Below are 23,241 nucleotides of genomic sequence, written 5' to 3' on the forward strand. Positions count from 1 at the left end.
AAATGCAACACCCTATTTTTATTTTATTATTAGATTCTGCGTAAAATTCCATAACTTTTTTACATATAATGTTATATACTTAAAATTAATAGTTTTTGTAATATTTAAATCTGTTTAAACAAATATTTGATTGCAGTGTGGTAAAAAATTGTCAGTGAATTGTTTCTGAAGTTGGACAACTAAAATTTGGTAGGAGAATTTCATAGAGATATAGAAAAAAAGTATGTGAAGATATTTTAGTTAGATGATACGAGGCGTTAAAAATATATTTGTGAATTTCAACTGCTTAAAATTAAGAAATTTCAATTTGTTTAAATAGTAAACTTGAGATATTAATCAATCTTTCTAATAGATTTTACAAAACTCTTTTAGAGTCTCTTTATTTTACAAACAACTTTTATTAAGTATATTGATGGTATATTGTCAATGTGTGTGTGTGGCGACATCTATCGGAGAAACGCTACGTGTATTGCTGGTTGATGACACTGTTTGAGACGCCATCTCTTAGCCAAGTAGAAAAGCGAGTTCTAACCAGGCAGCAGAATTTACTGGTAGCTGGCAGAATAGCGAAAAATAGCGAGGTATCGAAAATTACAGATAATTATCGAATGTTCGAGACACCACCAATTGGAAGGTAACACCGCCCAGTCAGTAGTTTTAAGTTTGAAAATACGGTTGAAAACTATGAAATTAAAAGCAATAAAAATTTTGATAGATAATTACCGTTCAAACAAGGTCTGTTGGCACAATCGTCTATGTCTAATTCGCATTTCGATCCACTGAATCCTGGTCTGCACAAACATTTCACAGTATTAGTGTCAATGTCCATATCACATGTGCCACCATTTAAGCAAGGATTGCTCTGTAAATTATTACACAATAACGAAACTTACTTTATCTAATTATTTATTTAGCGAACTCCAAAACTTACAGTGCATTTGGGATGAATTTTGAGTTCGTTTTCGCAATTCCTACCACTAAATCCAGGGGGGCATATGCACCTGTAATCGCCCATTGGATCAGTGATGCAGGTTGCTCCGTTCTTACACGTAGGCTTTCGACGCTCGCATGGGTTTCCCAAATCAATTTCACAATTTTTACCTACAAAAAATATAGAAACATTAAAGCTATAAAAGTTTTCAATTGGACATTTTCCTAAAATTAATAAAAACTGATATTTTTGTAGTCCTTTAGTCTTTGTATATTTTTCAAATCTATTTATTTTTGTAGTCCTTTAGTCTTTGTATATTTTTCAAATCTATTTATGTTCTGGACAATGATGTATACAGGGCATTTACGGTAATACCCGGCCAATAATGTCCCCGATATTTACGAAAATGACCATCAATTAGGAGCAATGTTGCAAAAGTAACTCTTCTATTGGCTTCATTGTTCAGATAACAACGTTATTGACCACATAATATCAGCAATGTAGAAATACAATAGCTAACTGCAGCAACAACAATATAACAACTAACATTTCCCCAATGTCTCTATTAACCGTTTTTAGTGAATTCTAACTTTCACATTAAATTTTAGAATCGAGACATTCAAACCAATCAGATTATTTTATAAAATAAAAATAAAAGAATCACAAAAAAGGGTTGAAAGCAAAACTTTGAATAAAAATATTAAGGAAGTACTCCTTCCTAAAGTTTTTTGAAAAAAAAACCGGATTTTTTTGATTATACAACTCTATATATATTTTTCCTATATAGAAGGATGTGATAAATAAGTGATTATCGCTGGGTGGCCATATTGTAATTGTCATTTTTTGAAATATTAATTCAGAAGTCATTTCTGTCAGTTCCACAAAATATCCCGTCAATTCTTATTACAAAATGGCAAAAGATGTTTAAGATAAGAAGGATAATATGTACTTTATTTCGTTGTATAATCTTTTGAATACAACTCGATGTTTCGAGATTACCTAATACTTTTGCCTGACACTCAATGCGATACCGGCAACAGTACTCCTCCTTCAGAGTCGTAGAGTTGCCGGGTAACGCATTTAGTGTCAGGTAAAAGTATTATTCGGTAATCCCGAAACATCTTGCGCTATTACATTAGAAAATCAATTTTATTTTTTCCTGTCATTACTTTTTAGAAAATCAAAAAAACGAAAATTACACATTCTCATAACCACTTTATTAGGGCTATCTGACAGTATTTTTAGATTTTCAAATTAGCTGATAATTTGAGACCAACTTAATTTTTTTAAATACGGACCTGCATTTTTTATTTCAGGTTTTGAAAGAACTCGGTCTCCTGAGTACAACGATATAGCACGCTTAATATTTTTGTTTTGTTTTAGGTTCCTTAACAATAACAAAACTATTTAAAATAATTTCAAGTCCAATTCTGTTTTTTTAAGTTATTTCGTCTGATTATATTCATCACAACAATATTGATCAGCGCTAATTAATATTGAATAAGAAAAATCGAGCCATTTGAAAGATTGTCAAATAAATAATGTCCAGAAAAAAATGTCTATACCTATGTGGCGGATTCATCTCTCCAAAAAAAATCCTATATGGAAAATTTTCTTCTGACAAGAAAACTTCTGACAAGTAATGTCCGTTTAGGTTTAACGCAGAAGTGTTTATAAAAAATAACTATTTTATTTTGTAGATTTTCTTGCAGTGCAGTGGCGAAATACCCATATAGGATTTTTTTGGAGAAATAATGTCCAGGTCAGGCAATTTAAAGATATTCTTTTTAACTTTTTTTATTGTAAATTTGAAATCTCAATGTCTAATCTAATCTAATAATATGCCATAATATTAATAGTAGCAATTATAAAAAAAATCAATTTTTACAAACTAGTTTCTAATGCTCTACATGTTCGAAAGGGTTACCACATTCCCTAATGCACATATTTCTTCTCTTATACTTCCGAATGCATTTTGTACTCTTTATTGTAAATGTTGAAATGTATTGATTTCACTTTTACAAATGAAGTAAAGTTATGAGCCCCCCCTTGGCGGATATATGATATAATTATCATATTTATATTATTTATTTTATTTAATTTTTTATTATTTTGTAGCTTTTGATTTTCCTTATTCAATATTTTAACTCACGTCATTGTTAAGTTTGAAAGCTTACAAACAAACAAAAATATATTAAGTGTGGCATATCATTGTACTCAGGAGACAGAGTTCTTTCAGATCGTCTCAGGTATCTCACAAATTATCAGCTAATTTGAAAATCTAAAAATACTATCAGATAGCCCTAATAAAGTGATGGCTATGAGAATGTGCAATTACTTTTTTGATTTTCTAAAAAGTAACGTCAGGAAAAAGTAAAATTGATTTACAAAAAAACCGTTTTTCTCAAAACACTCAGCAATCCTTGAAATTTTTTGGATAACAGGTTGGCAAAATCCCAAGGCGCAACTCTGCCCCAATTTAACCATCTTCGTATCTATTACGGTTTCCGAGATACCAATGCTCGTACCTCGAATTTGTAACACCCTGTATACATATACTTATTTTTGTTGTGGGGTATAAATTAATTTGGCGTTCACTTTTTTCAATAAAAATAAAAAAGACAGTTGCTGTATTCTAAAAATCCGTATTACCTGTATATCTTGGAAGACATGCACAAGTATACGTGTTGTGATTATGATCATTTATACATGTTCCATGCCTCATGCAAGGCTCATTGAGACAGTAGTCTAAACCAGTCATTTTCTCAACTGGAACACCTGTTTAATAATAATAGTAATATCAAATAATCAAATAAATAGTGTTTATTTAACTTACAGTTGTCTAATGGTATGGGACATTGTTCAAATATAACGTTGTGATACGACGAAATTAAGTTAGGCTCGAAAACTATACTGGGACCTTCCAATAGACATCCATTGAAATTTTTACCAATCAAGAGTACTGAAGCTCGTTCGTTGTATAACTTATTGCTGGTCAATAAGGCGTAGTTATGACTTGAGTTAGCTATGAGCTAGAAATAAGAATTATGTAGAAAAAATATCTAAATGAATATACAAGACTATGAATTGTATATTATAAACCTAATTACAATCACAGTATGTATTTAAACAAATAGTAATATATTTTAATTTTTTTTTTTAAATATAGTATTTATAAAGCAATTTTTGCAAGCTAAAGTTACAAGTAATCTGCAAAAAAAACGTTTCATGTAGAACTTTACTTACCTTAGAATCTCCATCTACGTCCATTGTTAAATTGCCCATTCTATATTGTAAATAGACTGTATGCCATTTGTTATTTAAAAAATTACCATATACCACTTCTTCATACAACATTCCGTCTAATTTTACCTTAAAATAAACACCCTTTGTATTGACTAGTACTTCTAAGGAATCTTCGTTTTGCTGTTGGGAGAATAGGCTCCCTCCTATTTGCAAAGAAAAATAAACTTAGCAATTAAATCAACGTATAAAGTGTACACCGGGTGTTTCTCAAAATTGGCTCACACCTATAACCATATAATTAATACTGGAGTATTAATTCTAGCCTATAACTTTTTAATTTTTTTAGATAAAAAAACAAGATTTGGTATGTTAGTATATGGCATAAATCGGAATTGATTGACATATATTCAAGTGTTCTCAGCTCAGTATACTTTTTTACTTTATTCAATAGAAAATGACACTCTGAACAGGATGCCACATCATATGTCAACAGTTTCGCATATGGTTTATTTGAAAATAATTGTAACATGGCGTTGTTGTCATAACGAAAATTTTACTAGAAATCGGCTACTCTGAAATTAATTTCGTCCAAGGCTCCTTGATTAAAAATTAGTGTTTTTAACACAGCCAGATGGCACCCTAGATTCAAATTTAAAAAGAACATGAAACAGGAAGTGACCGAAAACAATTGAATACGTTAATCAATAAATATTTATGTCATTTATTAACATACCAAATCTCGTTTTTTTATCTGAAAAAATAAAAGTTATAGGGGTGAGTCACTTTTGAGAAACACTCGGTATATTAACTAATTTAAAATATATATTTAAAAACAGCTTGATAATTAATTTGATATCAAATGAAACCAGACTAACACAAATCCATATAATACTATGTTGTTTTACAAAGAATATAGTCTGCCCAGATAGTAAATACAGGGTGTCCCAAACCAACCCCAGAAACACGCCTATGAGGTTTTTTTCGGGAAAATTTTTTTTTGAAAATTTCACACCTCTACTTTTCAACCAATAACATGCTTTAATGTTGACTAGTTACCATGGCAACTGAAAAAATTTCCGGAAATTTTTTCGAGGCGCCACGAAACTTTAGTGGAAATTTTTTGACAGTTGAAAAGGTAAACATAAGATCTACAATCATAATGTGAATGAACTACAATGTCTATATATTGAAATATTACCCATTTGAGTTTTAGCATTTGATGTAACTAAGGTTGGTAATATTTTTTATTTAAGGAAATATGTTAGATATACCTACATATGAATTTCTTCGAAATTGCCATGTTCTAAAAAATATAGTTCTGCCGCCTTTATTTAACTAAAGCTGGTATTTTTCTATTTAACGAAATATGATGGATATATCTATATGATTTTTTTAGAATTTATTTCATGTTGAATTATCTTCAATGCCAAATCTTTAATGATATCGACTAATATAGCAAAATAATAACGAAACACATTTAGTAATTATAGGTTTTATTAATATTAAAAACACAATTATTGTAAATGTTTGTAGGCTGGCTTGAATTGGTGGTTTGAATCTGGGTATTTTCTGTTTTATTTTGCATTGTGCTCTGATCATGATTGAACTGGCTAGTACTTGATGAAATGCTCCTCATGGATTCAATCATCTGTTGATGATGTTCAGCGTCCAACTGTAAGTAAGGTTTGATCGACTGACTATTACTATGTCCAGTAATTTTAATGAGCTGTTGTTCACCAACTCCTTTCTTGGCCAAATTCGAAACAGCTGTTGCTCTTGCAGAATGATTGGTTATTTTAACTTTTTTAGTGTCAATTCCTATATCTGAAGCTGCTGATTTAAACCATGAAGATACAATGTTCTTACCAACTGGGCTATTCTTGTACCATCCTTTCGAATTGGGTTGATTCCAGTATGGGTTTGGTGTTAAGAATAGTCTGTCGGTTTGAATAAGATTTCCCCTTTTTTCCATCAACTTTCTAAACAAGCGAACCGGACACATTTGTGGATTTTCGAAATTTCTAATCAACCATTTACTATCCGACAGTTTTTTAGAACCACCTTGTGTGGTTTTAGAGAAAATTGGATTATATTCTATCCGACCTTTTGGGTTTCCGAAATTATCAGTTTCTTCTTTGAAGTATTGGATACAAGCAGAATGTCCTTCCCCTCCTCTCCATGCCAGCTCATGTGAAACTATGTGAAAAAATTTACGCTGCAACCCATCTGGAGTATTTTCATCCCACATTTCAATAATTTTTTTGTATTCGTCACTGGTTAAGGCTGAAGCACTCACTTTTCTTTTTGCTGAATCTCTCTGTAGTATTTTGCGCTTAGCATCGCGTGCAGCTCTGGCGGTCACAAATTCCACATCAGAAAACGGATTAAATTTTATTTTATATTTTTCGTAATAAATTTCTTGCAACTGCTTAGCAGTAGAGTTCCACATCACTTTGACCACACTTTCCTTATAATCTTCAAAATTTTTCTTTTTCATATTAAATGCGTAGTCCTCCAGTATAGTAGCCAGCTGTACTACACTCATACACTCATGAATATTATACGACTTTTCATCACAAAATTCAACAAACTGTTTCCATACACTTGATTTTGATTTTCGGGTGTTATCTGGTTTTATATTTTCAATTTCTTCTTTAATGACTTGTTGGTTTACTTTTCCAAATCGCGACATTTCGCTATACACTTCTTACTCTACGTACAGACGTTTTAAAACTAGTAATAGCTTAATGAAGAATCGCAAACAAAATGACAAAACACATAATATGTCAAAAACATCAATACCTTGGCCAACTTAACAAATTGAAATTATTTTAAAATGTCATGTTGGATTAATATTTTTTTTTTCAAATTTAGGTGTGAAATTTTCTTACCGAATACCACGCAAGCTTAAATTATTCCTGGAAATTTTCTTTAGGGCACGAATATTTTAGGAAAATTATCCCTCGTCTTCGACTCGGGATAATTTTCAAAATATTCGTACCCTCAAAAAGATTTCCGAAAATATAATTTAAGCTCTTGTGATATTATAAGTGAAAATTCGGAATTTTTTGCAAATTTGTTTAGTTTTTATTTAAAAAAAAAAAATTTTATAATAATATGGTAACATAGGTAGTAGATTAAATTTACAAGAAAGAAAATCCAGAAAAGATCCAGTGTTTCTCAAAATTTGAACAAATAAAACATTTTCTTGGAAATTTTCAAAGTAAACTAATTCCGTTATTTTGGACTTATTTGAAAAACGATAAAGAGAAAATATGTTTCTTTTATCGAGATCTCCCACCCCTTAAAATAATTACACTTATTTCTGTATAGCCTATATAGTCTATACTATTCTGTATAGTCTTTCCAACGAGAAGATACATGGCAGTGACAGTTCTGTCTGTTATTTTAATTCACAGGTAAATTGTATTTCATCATTTTGGGATGTCGTCTGTCGAAAACTCCCGTGAATCATGACAGACAATTTTGATAAATGATATCCAAAAAGTGCCAGAAATACAATTTATTTTTGAACTAAAATTGCAGATAATAACTGTCACTGTCACTTATTCTATCACTGGACAAATTATACTGTTAAAGACTCCTGTATCTGTATAGTTTAATAACAAAAGGTTCAGAAATATATACAATAATATAAGACTGTGAACTTTTACATTACCATACTAAGCTTTTTATGAAAAATTTAAGATAAATTTATTGAATTTATTTTTAATTTGTCTAATTGTTAATTTTGTTCAAAAAGAGAATATCTCATTGTAGATTTATATATAATTAAAACCAGTTTTTAATTATGTTAATGTATTATTTACTTAGTAAATTTTATTTATCAGTTAGGTTGACGGTATAAATGCTATTTTGAAAAAGTAAGTACAGAATAATAATTATATTTTTATTTTATCGTGGAGTAAGATGAGTCAAATGTCCTTACTGTATGGTAATGCGTATTGTAACTCTTATTATACAAGAAACCATGATTTATTTATAAATATTAAGAGGAAAGATTCTTACCAAAGCATGTTCGAAAATTTAACCCTGTAAATCTCTTTAGTGATATAGTAGTTTGCAGTCTTAGGTAGGATGAGCCATTGAAGTATGCTTCTGATTGGTTCGACGGGCCAATGGCAGAAGCTTCATTTAAGCTGTCACATTCTGGTACATAACAAAAAGCTAGAAAAAAAACCTTTCTTTAATACGACTTCATAATTAGAGAAGGTTAATTTTAAAAAGCAAAAACAGCAAAATAAAACACTAAATCACTACAATACACCAAAACACTTTTACTTTTACATGTATTCAGTGTAAAAGTAAAAGTGTTTTGGTGTATTGTGGTGATTTAGTGTTTTATTTTGCTGTGTAACACCAAAGGTTCCAACCCCCAACTGTAATAAGGTTAATTTTATATTACTAATGTCACAACATATGCAAATTGGTACGCAGATATGTTTTTTAATATATTTAAATGATATTTAATAGAACACAGAGGGTATCTATGTATAGTCTGTCCACCAAAAGGATCCATAAGAGCGACAGTTGTGTCTGTCATTTTAATTCACAGGAAAACGTTATTTTCTGTCATTTATTGAATGTCATCATAGTTTTGATTTCAGGACAGATCTTGTATTTGTAATCATTTTTCAAGGAAGGTTGAAAATATACATTTTTTATTTATTTATTAATTAGTAGTAAAATTATATGGAAAACGTCATCGATCGTCATTTCATAGCCATCGCTGACGCCGTTTTTATTCGATCATACCGTACATTTACTCACATCTTAGTATTATGTAAAGTGATCTAAAACGAAGCCAAAAATGCAATAATATACAGAGTGTTCCATTTAAAAAAAATCATTCCGATTCACACTTAGAAGTTAAAATATTTTCCTGAAATTCATCCTCATACAATACTTTAGGTTTACACTTAAACAAACAAAAATTTTCAAGTTTTTTATTCTAGGAGCTACAGATGCCCGACGCACTATTGCCGGACCCTGTATAAAAAATCATCTTGATTTTATTCAGCATATATTTATTGGCCCTATACAGGGTGGTCTGAAATGTATTCGAGAAACTTTGGCAGCATATTCTGCAGATGAAAAGTTCGTAAAAATTCATGTCCTAAAATTCTTCGTTTCGGATATATATGGTGTAAAAATTTTTGACATGAGAAATTCGATTTCAATATTAGTTTAACACCTCCATTCAGGGTTGGAAAAAATCATGATTTTTTTAAAAAAATCAAAAAAATCAAAATATTTTTTTGATTTAAATCGGATTTTTTTATTTAAATCAGATTTTTTTGATTTTAATTCAAAATAATATTTAAATCGGATTTCCAAATGACTAGGACTTATTTCCAATTAAAGCCCTATCCTAAATGGCGAAATCTTTGTAACTCTGAGCGATACCGATAACATTAATAATTCTACGGCACGTGTCATTTTTCCACATCGGTCACCAATATATTCCGCAAAAAAAGTCGCTCGCTTCAGATCAAAAGGATTTTTTTTTCAAACGTCTCAAAAGTATTATTTTTTGTCATTTTAATAGTAAAGCACCGTTACGCCTAAGCACAAAAGTACAAAAATATATTATTAAACTGATATTAGGTGTCAAATTCAACGAGTGTACAAATCGTTTCTCGATTACTGTTTGTATTATTTGCAATGTTTGAAATTGATTAAAACATTTGTAATGTTTAAAAAAAAGTGTTTTATTCGGAGTAAAAATGTAATTTTTGTGCCTCCTTGTAACGTCGGAATAGCTTTACGATGGTCCTTAAAATGTATAGCATCGTCAAAAAAAGTATAATTTCTACTCTTAATAAAACAATACACTATTCTTCGGAAATAGTCTTAAGTCGAGAATGAAATTAGTATTATCTAATGCCAAAGTGTAAAGTACTTACTGCAAATCAAAATGTCGGTAAAAATTTGGAAACATACAACCGTTTTAAAAAAAATAAAACATTTTGTTTTCTGACAACGATTCTAGATTCTCGGGTATGAAGATATAGTCTCTATATCAGAAGAACCTATGTAGTTCTGTTCTGGTCTGCGAATGATATGTATTCGAACCGCGAATTTTTGTTACTTATACATAAATTTTAAAATAAATCCCTGCGTATAGCGGTCTTATGGATTCACACCAAATTACTTTAAAAATCGGTTCAACATTTAAATTGATGAATAGGTATTTTTATACAGTTTTATAAAATTTACAATTATTTTTCAATTTATTATCTGTTATATCTGTTATAGAAATATTTTTATAGCTTTCTAAGACAGATTTTTATAACTTTTACAGTTATTTTTTTATTTATTATAAAGTTTCAATAAAATTAATTTTTTGATTTAAATCACATGATTAAAATTAAAAAAATCACTTGATTTAAATCATTTGATTTAAATCATGCCAACCCTGCCTCCATTACATGTTTCTTACCTATGGAGTAATAACTTTTCGTCCATACCTGTATAAAACTACCGATAACAGCTTTCTTGGTAACAATCGTTACGAACAACCGTTCTTAAGGTATTTAGAATGGAAACAGTCAATACATTATAAAAAAAAAATATGTCGACAACATAGTGATTTCACTAAATTGATAAATTTGGGAACTTTTTTTTATTTTTCTACTATGTACTATCTTTCTATGAGTCTACTGACATTGAAATCAAATTTCTCACTCTCGGAAAACACCCAGACACCAATTTTCATTCAAATATGGAAGTTAGTTCAGAAATTATTTGGAAAAACAGTAAATAAAATTAAACTTGTACACCCTGTATCTCAGAAATAAATCATTTTAGAACATAAGATTATACGAATTTTATCACTTATTTTTATCTGTAGAATATATTGCTTGTGATATTGCCGAAGTTTCCCGAATACAATTCGGACCACCCTGTATATCAAATACAAACAAACTATTATATTGTTTTTAATTAGGTCGGAAAATAATTTCAGCCATAACATACCATAGTTATACCAAAAAGTTTGCAACAAATGGGAAAACTTTTTACTATCGAGTTTAAAAAAAATAGTAACATAAAAAGAAATGCTCAATAAAACTAAAATATTATAAAAACATATATATTAATTAAAACTTTAGAATATAATATACGTTATTTTCCCAATATCCTATAAATATAACGTGCATCCAGAAACATACACAACCAATAGATCTATAAGTAGAACAACAATATTGTCACAAAAAAAGGAATGAATACATTTATCTAACAGTAAATGATGTGCACTTGAAAAAAAAATATAAAATTAATCATGTCATAGTTTGGATTTCAAATGTTTTGCCCTCAGAGCGTCAATTTTAGCTGCAGCAGTCTGTTGCAGTTGAGTCAGTTTCATTGCCAAACCCATGTTGCCTTGAATCTTAACTTTTCCTTGGAAAAAGGCTCTTTGCGGCTGGATTTTTCCAGTAAGCAAGTCGAGCACGTCACCATCTTTTACTATAAACGTTACATCTGGTTTTACTTTTGAATTAAATTCAATTTTGCCCTTTCCTTCTTTGGCATTGATGACCCAAAAACCTTCTTCACCATTATCTTTAATAACCTAAAATACAGTTGGTTTTAATACTGTCGTAAAATAAGTCAATATAATCCCACAAGAATAAGTAAATATAGAAGTACTATGTCAAAAAGTTTGCATAAAATGCAATTTTTTTTCTATTGATTACAATTTTATTTATACAGAGTGTTCCTTAATGACATGATAATATTTAAGAGGGTGATTCTTGGGCGTATTTTAAGCAAAAAACTTCATATGAATGTATGTCCTAAACATCTTAACTTTTGAGATACAGGGTGGTACAACTTTTTTTAAAAAATATTTTTTCATAATTCTGATGATATTGTAATTATTTTTATGAAATTTCATACACGTCTTCCATGCTTAAAAATTATATTTATATATTATATTATGTATACAAAAAAAAAATTGTGTTGTATCTCTCAATTTCCATCCAGCCAACATTTTTAGCCATTTGACCCCGAAGTAAAATCAGTTTTATTTTTTTTAACCAAAAACTATGTGTCGGACAAAAAAATCAAGAGTAGAAAATTATTTAGAAATGAATGAATATTTTGAAAATAACTTTTATTCTAAAAGAAGTCAGTGGCGTACCATTTTTTCTTTCAAAAACATTCAATGCAAAACCCGTATGAACGCCACTGGTTGAAATGAATAAAATTCTTTGTAGATCAAAATAGGCATTTTGATGCATAAAAGACGTGTATTAAGATTCATAAAGATATCTATAATAAAATCAGAGTTATTATGAAATAAAGTTTTTTTAGAAAATTTTACCACCCTGTATCTCAAAAGTTAAGACGTTTTGGACACATATTCATATGAAGGTTTTTTTTAAGAATAGGTCCAGGACTCACCCCCTTAAATATTAGCATGTCATTAAGGAACACCCTGTATAGTAAAAACTTATCAAATAATATAAAATAACAACGCTAATATAATTAAAAAATAATATTGGAACTTTATTTCTGCATAAATAGAAACATTACTCTTGTATCAAGATCGTCTAGTTTACTTATTTCTCTGAAAGTAGGACATTACCTTTAAACCATATATTGCTCTATGTTTCTCAATTAACTTATCTTCATCTTCCAACATAGCTTGCTGTAAAATCTTTAAATATTCAGAAACTGTAAAGGAATCTTCTTTAGAACTACCACCAGAACTTGGTGGAGGTAAACTTTTGTTTCCTGGGAATCCCAACTGATAGAGAGCAACTACAACAGCTCCACCAAGCCCTATGTTGTGTTGGAGCGCTACCTTCGCGTTGGGCACCTAAAATATATTTTATAATTTAGATTTTGTGGTTAGACTGTATGATTCTGTAGCTTACTTGTCTTGGACCAGCTTCGCCCCTTAACTGCCAAGAAAGTTCAGCACATTGTGCTAAACCAGTGGCTCCCAAAGGATGACCTTTGGAAATTAAACCTCCTGAAGGATTTACCTAAAAAATAATGTATTTTTAAAAAAATAATGCATACACTCACCAGTACGAAAAACGGGCACCTTAAAATTTTCATGTATTTTGAAGTTTTATATATTGTGTTGTAGTGGACCGATTTTAATGATTTTTTAAGCAATTTGTAGCTAAATTCTTTGACTTTCTAGTGTCTCTTTCTAAATTAAAAATTTAAATTACCATCTGTCAATTATACAAGGGAAAAAAAACAAAATCATAATATTTTGGTGACAGTTTGAAACACCCTGTGGAGAACGTTAACAAAGCAAGGAATTTAAAAATCATTCTATCAGTATCTTTTCACGATAGTTTCTTTTTTGGTTCATCTCAATAGCTGTATTCCTTTTGGAGATATTCACTTTTGAAGAAGACACAACATTTTTTAGTATTTTTTACATCAAAACCATGCCTTTGCTTTTGGTCCTAGTCAACGTCCAATGGACCAGATGACTAGTGACTAAAGAATACAAGGATATGTAACGCCCATATACAGGCTGCAGCAGAATTTGTGATGTTAGACGCCATTCTTTGGTTGTAACGAATGATTCATCAGCTGGTCATCAGTGAAAATTTTAGCGATTTTTAATAGTTTGTGTGTCGTGAACTTTGCATAAACTTTATTACAATGGTGATTAGTTGTTCAGCTTTCAAATGTAAAAGCCACAGCGATAAAAAAACAGCTAGGAGTTACGTTTTATAGGTAAATAAACAGTCCACTCCACCGTTTTAGCGTTTTCTTATTGAATATGATAATTATTTTTCTGATATTATACCCTCCTGACAAGCGAAACCTTGGGTCGGCGTTTACGTGTAGAGGAGTGGCAATCTAGTAAGTCGAAGAGAGCAAAAATACGAAGTATTTATTACATAATCCCTTAATCTGGCGCTAGATTCCATGCGCTTGGGAAAATACTTGCCTTCTGTCTTTATTCAATACATATTATTTTACTAAGCGTGTTGACCGTACTCTTTGTACACACGAAAATCGGCACCCAAGACCAAAAATGCCGACCCTAGTATGTACTTAATATGTGCTATACGTCGATACTAGTTTTGTACCTTTTTATAAACATTTTAATACGTTTTTTTTGTAATTAATTAGTATGATACCACCGCGTACACCATAGACGTAGTCAAAACATTTATCAAAAATATAAATATCTCTTCAAGCAGCTAAGTTAAGAAAAATATGTGCCACGGCACTGTTTGATGGTATGGTAACAATTTGGTCTCGGGTGTTATTAGTCCTTGTATTCTTTAGTCATTGGTAATGTCACTGTCTTCGAAAAATCATATTATTATTGTCTCCTGAGCAGTTACTCCAACAGATATGGTTTTAAGTCCAAAAGTTGATCTCTACCATGATCAATTAAAGCAACAATAGCCGATACTTCAGTACTTAAAACCATATCTACTAGAGTAAATGTCAATAAACAATAATAATATGACTTATTAATGACCGTTACATTACAAAAATAATAAAAACACTATTTTATAAGTGTGTTGATGAGGACCCAAAATCAATGCTAAAACTGCGTTAAAATCGTTAATGTCTTATTCAAAAGCGAATATCTCCAATAAAAATAAAGCTAATGAGACAAATCAAAAAACAAACTATCAAGAAGAGATGTAGCTAGATAATAAAATGATTTTTAAATTCCTTGCTTTGTTAACATATTCCACAGGGTGTTTCAAACTTTTACCAAAATATCAACATTTTCTTTTCCCTCGTTTAATTAACAGATGGAAAGTTTCATTTTTTTCAGAAAAAGATACTAAAAAGTCAAATAATTTAGCTACAAATTTGATGTTAAAAAATCATCATAATCGGCCCACTAGAAAAAAATATATTAAACTTTAAAATACTTCAAAAATTTAAGTGTATATCTAATACAAAAAAAAAATATTTATTTCCAAAAAAATCTTAATACTTACAACATATTTTCCTCCATAAGTATTGTCTCCCCTGTCAATAAATTCACCAGCTTTTCCTGGAGGACACAATCCAAGAGCCTCATAAGTTAAAAGTTCATTTGCTGAAAAACAGTCGTGCAGCTCTACTACTTGTATGTCTCGTGGAGACTTGTTAGTTTTTTTATATAAACGGTCAGCAGCTAGTTTTGTCATGTCATAGCCTACAAGTTTTAGACTGCTTTTTTCTCTGAAAAAAATATTATAAATTAATAATTGTAAATTTATTTTTGGTAAAAAAATAGTTTACTTAAAAGTTGAGGGTAAATCAGTGGCCATTTCCATGCCTAATATTTCAACAGCTTTTGATTCAAGTTTATGAGCACGAACAAAAGCTTCTGATACAATTATTGCAGCTGCTGCACCATCACTTGTAGGACAGCACTGGAAGTTGACATATTAACTAAAATTATTTTTTAAAAAAATTAAAGATTCTTACTTGAAGTTTTGTCAATGGTCCATATACTTTAGGAGATTTTAATATTTGTTCTAAGGAATACTCATCCCTAAATTGAGACAAGGGATTATTAACAGAATGTTTATGATTCTTATATGCCACTTTAGCAAAATGTTCTGGCTTGGTACCATATTTCTTCATATGCTCTATCCCAGCATTACCAAACATTTGAGCAGTTATAGGTGAAGCATCTAAAATTTATGTCATTCAATATACTGAGTAATAAGAATGTGATTAACACCAACCAATATCGGCAATTTCAGACATAATTTCAACGTGTTTTTCCATCGGATTGGCTCTGTCTTGAAATACAGATCCCAAACTACCTCTTTGCATTTTTTCAAACCCTACAGCCAGAGCACATTGACATTTGCCACATTCTACCAGTTCCTTAGCCAGTAGCAATGCACTCGAACCAGTTGAACAGTTATTATTTACATTAAATATAGGAATACCTGTCATTCCTACCTCATAAATTACCTTGAAAAATACGGATTAAAATATGGGTAATAAAAAAGCCATAAATAAGTTAATTACTCGTTGGCCACTTGTTGAATCTCCATAAACAAAGCCGGCAGTAGCAAGTTCAACCTCTTCAATTCGGACTCCGGAGTCTTTTAAAGCTCCTAGAATGGCTTCTTTGCCCCAGTCAGGATAATCTCCGGGTTTAGTACCGGGCTTATCGAATTTGGTCATGCCAACACCGACAACAAACACTCGCACCATGTTGATAAGTTCTTTTGATTCTAAAATAAAAAAACTAACGTTAGAAACCTACAAATTGCAACGTATGCATATAATGCACTTTCAACTAAGGTATGATGGTAAGAACAGTTATTAGAACTCGATGACACTGCTTTCTCTGAGCATTTTATTTATTTTGCCAACTTCTTCAGTAAAAATAGGTTATAAAGTAAATATAATCGGAACTTCTGTACTTACCGTTTAAATAGAAGACCTAACACTCTCCAATTAGTTTTCTAAAACTTAACAAACGCACTTGGTTAATGCAAAAACGAAATTAATTAGTTTTGTTTAGTTCTTGAACCTCGTACCGTGCCTCCCCATTCAAGTTTCTGGAGTTTCTCGACATTTTCTACGTCTGACGGTGTTGCCTGTTCTCATTTAATTAAATCGTACCAAAAAATATTACAAAATTGCATAAATAATAATGTCCTTCACAAGAGGAAATGTCCTTTCAGCTAAATAAATGTGATTATAAAGTCTAATCCTTAAAAATCATTATTTATCACAAAAACGTTAAATAAACAATGAAAACTTGACAACGCTGCATTATGTTTTTAATGATTTTGTAAAATTCCATTCATTTCTTGTAAATTTTAATTTTATGATCAGGTACAAGGTGCTTTAATGAAGAATTTAACAACATAGCCAGGTAATTTGTGCAAATCCTAAATATGGTAAAGGGAAAAAATGGAAAAATATATTTAAAATGGGTGCCAATGTATTTCTGGTTGCCTATAATTTTAAACTTAATTTCTACAAATTCAATATTGGTTTTGTCTGTTGTCTCTGGTGTTACACAATACTTTCTAAATAGCAGAGATTCTAGGTTCTATTTGCGAGTACTAAACAACAGCTCTAGGCCCTGCGGCTACATGAAACATGCATAAAATACGCTCGTAGTAGCGGGTATTGTATAATTGACGCCGGTATAGATAAACAACAAACTACATCTATTATGTCGTAACATCCAAGTTCTTTCTCATGCTTAATTGCTGTGTCTGTATTTTCCGTTAAAAAATGAAACAAGGGTCATTGTTGAATGTAAACCACACCACGAATGAACTAAAATTCGTTTAAAAGAATTGTAGTAGCTTGTTTTTATTGGATGTAAGCAACGGTTTTTCTTTTCGCGTTATTCACGTTCGGTTTGATGTTAACGGCACGATTTTTTTACATGTTTTTGTTTATCTAACAGTGAAATTTTTCGTGATGTACTTATCACTTTTTGTCGAAAAAAATATCACGATATTTCTATTAGCAGGTGGTGAAAGTTTTAGACATCGCCTGATGCACCTGTTGATAAAAATAAATAAGCAGACAACCCGAAGGAAATTCGGAAAATAAATAAATTAGATTTGTCTAGAAAGCAAGATAAAAATATAAATTGGTTTTACAAATTGCAATTGATGTTTAGAATATTTAAATGAAGGAAAGGATGTTATTAGGATAATCGATGAAAAATGAGATTAAAAAAAAAATATATTAATAAAGGAGAACAAAAAACAAAAGCACTTAAATATAATTTCACTAATAATATTGAAATATTGTCGGAAATCTCTTAATGATTTAGATGATAGTCTTTTGAATAAATTTTCATTGGGCAAATTTTTATGAAAATTTAAGTAAAATAAGAAAAGGTAGAGGACATTATGCTTAAATATATTAATAACATAACAGAATTTAAAAATGCAATAATATATGCAGGGTCAGTAATTTTTCCGAAAAGCTCTAACAGTATGTCCCCGGATTGTCTCTATATAAGACGAAAAACTTTGAGATTGTACTAATATCCAGGTTATTCAAAATAAATCTTCTGCATATAGGGTGGCCCAGTGTTCCAAAACAAATTGAATATCAGCTTATCTAATGGTATTCAGAGATACCGTATGATCGGAAAAACGGCGTCCAGTTGACTTGGAAATGAACATCAATGACATTCCCCATATCATTGTACATATAAAATGACAGCGATCTTCATTTCATAGCCATCGCTAGCGCCTTTTTTTCGATCATACGGTATTTAGTGCGATAAAAAGTGAAGTTATATATTTTTTAACTTTGTGATCGTCTTAAGTATGTTTATTTTTATTTCACTTTCCGGCGGTTTAGGTAAAACTTTACAAGTCCCAGTCCTATGTACATTTAAATTTTCTTAGTACCTCCAATAAATAGCCTGCAGGTATCGTACTAAACAGCTCTAAAACCCTATACAGGCACAGACAAGATATTATTCATGGAACTAGAATTTTACAGTAAATCTACCGCAAAATAATACATTTCGTCAAAGTTTATTTAATTCTGTAAACTTTGATTTCGTTTAAAAAAAAGTCAAATTTAGTGTTAAAATGTATTTCTATCACTCTGTATGTAAATTGTAAATGAAAAATATTTTTGTGGATATTTTTAATAGGAAATTTCATATACAGTATGTCCCCCGATTGTCCCCGACATTTTCCTCTTTACAAGAGGAAAAACTTTTTTATTATTGAGATTTTGAGAAAAAATCATTATAAAAATGTTTGCTTGTTCTAAAATTGTTAAACCTGTTGATACTTTTCCGAATTTCCATACCGTTTTAGAGAAAATTAAAAAAAAACATGAAAATATAGTTGAATTTTTTCCAAAAGTCCTAAAAGTCAAAAGACGTTTCTAGGGTAATATAATTTCCATTTAATTCTTTGATAGATGGTTATAGTTAATTTTGATTAGCGTCATATTTTTTGCTGTTGTTAAAATATCACATTTTCCACACTATTATCATCCTTTTCGTAGCATTGAACTAAATAACAAAATCCATTTATTTTATATTGTTTCGTTTTAAATTTAAACATTAGGGTAACCGTAAATAGGGAAAAATAAAAAGCGTTAATATAGACGCGAATTAAACAATGAATTCAATGATTTTCGGCAATTTTACTATTACTTGTTTAAAAAATTAATCAATTAACCCGTCCCGTGACTGCATACCTATATGTTATTTTATATGACTTTTAATACTGGCTGAACACGAAAAAAAATTATGAAGGTTATCATTTCCTGGTTTCACAGAGACGTCTTTTTATCTGTAAAATGAAGAGGTTAGTCACTGAGAGCCGTTAGAATTAGCGAGACCTAGCTAAGACCTATTCGTGCTTCGTTACAGGACTGGGAAAATACAACAATAATTTGTCTTTGGTATATAAGTAGGTAAAATAAGTAGGTATAATATGAATAGGATCTAATTACATAATTTTGCGAAAGAAAAAAAAACCGACGACAATGGAAATGTAAAATTCCTTTGTATTTCAATCCTTCAACGTGAATTTGCAATTCACTTTAAAGTTAGATTTTAAACCGAGCTCTTATAGTCCAGGAGGTAGAGAAGATTTTCGGTACTTATTTTCCCAGTCAGCAAACACTGATAGAATTATTTGGTATCCTATTCTAAGCAAATTTCATATACATGGTGCTGCAAATTCGAGGTATGAGCATTGGTATCTCGGTAACCGTAATAGATACGAACATGGTTAAATTGGAGCAAAGTTGCGCTTTGGGATGTTTACCAACATGACATCAAAAAAGTTTTAAACATTTCAAGGATTGCTGAGTTTTTTGGAAAAAACGGATTTTTTTGAAAATCAATTTTAGTTTTTCCTGTCGTTACTTTTTAGAAAATCAAAAAACTAATTGCACATTCTAATAGCCATTTTATTAGGGCTATCTGATACTATTTTTAGATTTTACCCCGAATTTGTAGCACCCTGTATATGTAGGGGGGTATTCTGATGGGCTGGGGCGGAAAATGCATTATCAAATACAAATATACTGCACTTTTTTTCCAGCGATAAAAATGTTCTATTAGTGAGAGATGTTGTGCCCCAGTTAAGAAAAAAAAATAGTCCAGCTAATCTGTGAGAATGGGTAATAAATAGCCTTTAATAGGTACGTCTAGCAGGTGAAAAATTGGAAAAATAATTATTGAAACCATTACCCTTATTTTTGCAGTCCTAAAAATTTGCCATATGATAGTTTATATTTATATTATAATTTTAGTTTCGGAGATACAGGGTGTAGAAGTTTCATTTTTATTTCATTTTTTTTCCAAATAATTTCTGAAGTAACGTTAATATTTGGATGAAAATTGTTGTCTAGGAGTTTTTTGACATGACAAATTTGATTTTGATGTCAATATGACTGCTACTTGTAGGGGGCGCCATCTACATGTGTTTTAACTGTTTTGAAGAGATTTTTTCCAAATAATTTCTGAAGTAACGTCAATATATGGATGAAAATTGGTGTCTGGTAGTTTTTTGACATGAGAGTAAGAAATTTGATTTTGATGTCAATATGAGGGTGCATGTGTTTTAACTGTTTTGAAGAGTAATAACTTTTTGTCCGTACCTGTATAAAACTATTGAGTGAAAAAATATACATTTTTGTGATTTTTTACGTAAAAAACGTCTCTTGGTAAAAATCGCTACGAGCAACCCTTCTCAAGATATTTAGAATGGAAATAGTGAATACATATCGTTATTGACAAAAAATAAACATGTTGAGTAGATATAGTTATGCGACAGAAATGGTAAATGTGGGAACTATATTTTTTTAAATTAATCATAAATTTTTCTTCGAAAAAATGATAATAAAGCAGTTTCTGTTGAACTTTTGGCACAAAACCATTTAAAATTTATGATTTCTCAACATGTTTAATTTATGTCAATGATGACAGGTATTGATAATTTCGATTCCAAATATCTCGAGAACCGTCACGCGTAGCGATTTTTACCAAGAGACCTTTTTTACGTAAAAAACGTCGCAAATGTATATTTTATTACACAGTAGTTTTATAAAGGTACTGACAAAAAGATATTACTCTTCAAACCAGTTAAAAAATATGTGTGGCGCCTGTAGGAGTAGGAGTGACGGATGAAGTAGGAGTCATATCGACATCAAAATCAAATTTCCCAGGAACGAGAAAATCGAAATAAAAATGAAACTTCTACACCCTGTATCTCCGAAACTAAGCATTTTAGGACATATATTTATAGAACTTTTTTACTTATTTTTATCTGCAGAATATGCTGCCGAAGTTTCCGGAAAACAGTTCCGACCACCCTGTATATTCACACTGGGAAAATAAGTTAAAAAAAAATTCACTGCCTCCTGGACTATATGATTTATATGATTTGCTTCAATAAAAAATGCCGTTTAAGATACACCAGTGCCTTCTATTATTTATTATATTACTTTAAAGATCAGCCTAGGGGTGGCTATTGTTTACTTCATCAGCTGTACATACTTAGATATTGGCAGAGATATTGGGTTAGATTCCGTTTCAATATTTTGTTGGTTGATTTTTGGTTTTAACTCTTTGATTTTTGGTATTATTTATTATTGTAGTGCAAAAAACTAATTATTTTGGTGTTTAAGTGACATAAACTACAACCAGATATATGGTCATTCTCGGTTTCGCATAAAAAAATAGAAAAATTGAAAAATTATACGTTGTGTAAGTGATTTAACCTAAAAGTGCCCATACATTTTTTACTTATCGTGATTTTTGTGTGTGTTTTTTAAGACTCTAACAATTCATCAATAAAGCTAAGTGGAGTGTGTTTTTGGTGCTATGCCTCATCTTTGTTGTGTTCCTGGTGGAAAGGATATACATATAGTTATACTAGGCAGCCTAAAGTGTCCGGAAGAGCAAGAAAAGTGGGTACGAGTTATAAATCAAGAGAATTCTATTGAAAATATCTTTAATAAATTTAAAAATAATATTCTCCCATGATGGTATTAATGAAAATTGGACAATTATGTTTATTTTATTCATATTGTGGAATCTCCACTCCAAGTGTTGTTGGTTCAGCTTCGATAGATTCAAACACTTAAGTAGGTATGATGATCTAGGGAAAAATAAAGAATATGTGTATTAAAGATCATGAAAAAGATTATTATTTTGAGTTCAAATTTTAAAAAAGATTTTTGTAAAGACAAGACTGATACAGTTTAAACGAAGAATGTGTTTTTGTTTGATAATATATAATGTATGTCAAGCATAACATATATTTGTTCAGTCATTTTTAATGAATAGTGTTGATTATTTATAATACCAAATTAATATCAAATATTTAAGTGATGGCTCAATACAATACGAATAAAATAACAATAAAATTGGTATATTTGCATAATACAAAATTAAGTTTTAAGAATAAAGGTGTTACTAAAAATACTAAGAAATTCATATTTCTTTGTTTTAATTGGTCTAATGTTATTTACATTTTACGTAAGAATTATACCGTATCATCGAAAAAAATCGGCGTCCAGTTGGCTTGGAAATTAACCGGCAACACTGTATCCCCCCTTTTATTTTGCGTCTCTCTCTGTCAACCGGTCAATTGTATTATTCTCTGTCGTATCCATTAAAATCCTATACACAGTAATTAAATGACCAGGACTGTATTTGCATAATACAAAATTAAGTTTTCAGAATAAAGGTGTTACTAAAAATACTAAGAAATTCATATTTCTTTGTTTTAATTGGTCTAATGTTATTTACATTTTACGTAAGAATTATACCGCATCATCGAAAAAAATCGGCGTCTAGTTGGCTAGGAAATGAACATCGATGACATTCCCTAAATAACTGTACACATAAAAAATAATTAACTAGAATTTTACAATCTTGGAAAATTTGATATTCTTGAACCTTGTTTCTAAATATTCTAATTTTTTTTATTTTCTTGGGATTTAGGTTCGGGAAAAACGCTGATTAAGTTTTCATTTGGTTTTTCATTATTTTTATGTATGTAATTTTTTGGATTATATTCGACACTATTTTTCTCATATGACACAACACTGATGAAGGCTATAGTTAGCCGAAA

General features: G+C 30.2%; 2 protein-coding genes across 2 annotated transcripts in view; both read right to left on the reverse strand.

Annotated features, from left to right (window-relative positions):
• The window catches only part of LOC115884605 (protein crumbs), a 73,636-nt gene that overhangs the window by 32,274 nt on the left and 18,121 nt on the right, over window positions 1-23,241 (reverse strand). Inside the window, 6 exon segments of the mRNA XM_030903239.1 lie at window positions 724-862; window positions 932-1,101; window positions 3,584-3,709; window positions 3,768-3,963; window positions 4,178-4,380; window positions 8,207-8,365. Coding sequence (XP_030759099.1) covers window positions 724-862; window positions 932-1,101; window positions 3,584-3,709; window positions 3,768-3,963; window positions 4,178-4,380; window positions 8,207-8,365 — 993 coding nt within the window.
• Window positions 11,278-16,760, reverse strand: LOC115884606 (non-specific lipid-transfer protein). Its single transcript, XM_030903241.1, has 9 exons — window positions 16,577-16,760; window positions 16,172-16,380; window positions 15,880-16,114; window positions 15,617-15,825; window positions 15,428-15,561; window positions 15,142-15,367; window positions 13,081-13,191; window positions 12,789-13,022; window positions 11,278-11,771 (listed from the first exon to the last, which is right to left on the reverse strand). The coding sequence occupies exons 2-9, from the start codon at window positions 16,358-16,360 to the stop codon at window positions 11,484-11,486; spliced, it is 1,626 nt and encodes a 541-aa protein (XP_030759101.1). The 5' UTR covers window positions 16,361-16,380; window positions 16,577-16,760; the 3' UTR covers window positions 11,278-11,483.

Source organism: Sitophilus oryzae, unplaced genomic scaffold, assembly GCF_002938485.1.
Source record: "Sitophilus oryzae breed Bouriz unplaced genomic scaffold, Soryzae_2.0 scaffold_302_pilon_pilon, whole genome shotgun sequence".
In the NCBI taxonomy this organism is placed as follows: domain Eukaryota; kingdom Metazoa; phylum Arthropoda; class Insecta; order Coleoptera; family Curculionidae; genus Sitophilus; species Sitophilus oryzae.

Bases quoted from the DNA above. Each gene is read 5' to 3' on its own strand.
- LOC115884606 (XM_030903241.1), bottom strand. From the start codon at position 16,360: ATGGTGCGAGTGTTTGTTGTCGGTGTTGGCATGACCAAATTCGATAAG. The intron at 16,115-16,171 runs GTAATTAACTTA...GTATTTTTCAAG, and splicing joins ATTCAACAAGTGGCCAACGA to GTAATTTATGAGGTAGGAAT. The intron at 15,368-15,427 runs GTAAACTATTTT...TATTTTTTTCAG, and splicing joins GATTTACCCTCAACTTTTAA to AGAAAAAAGCAGTCTAAAAC.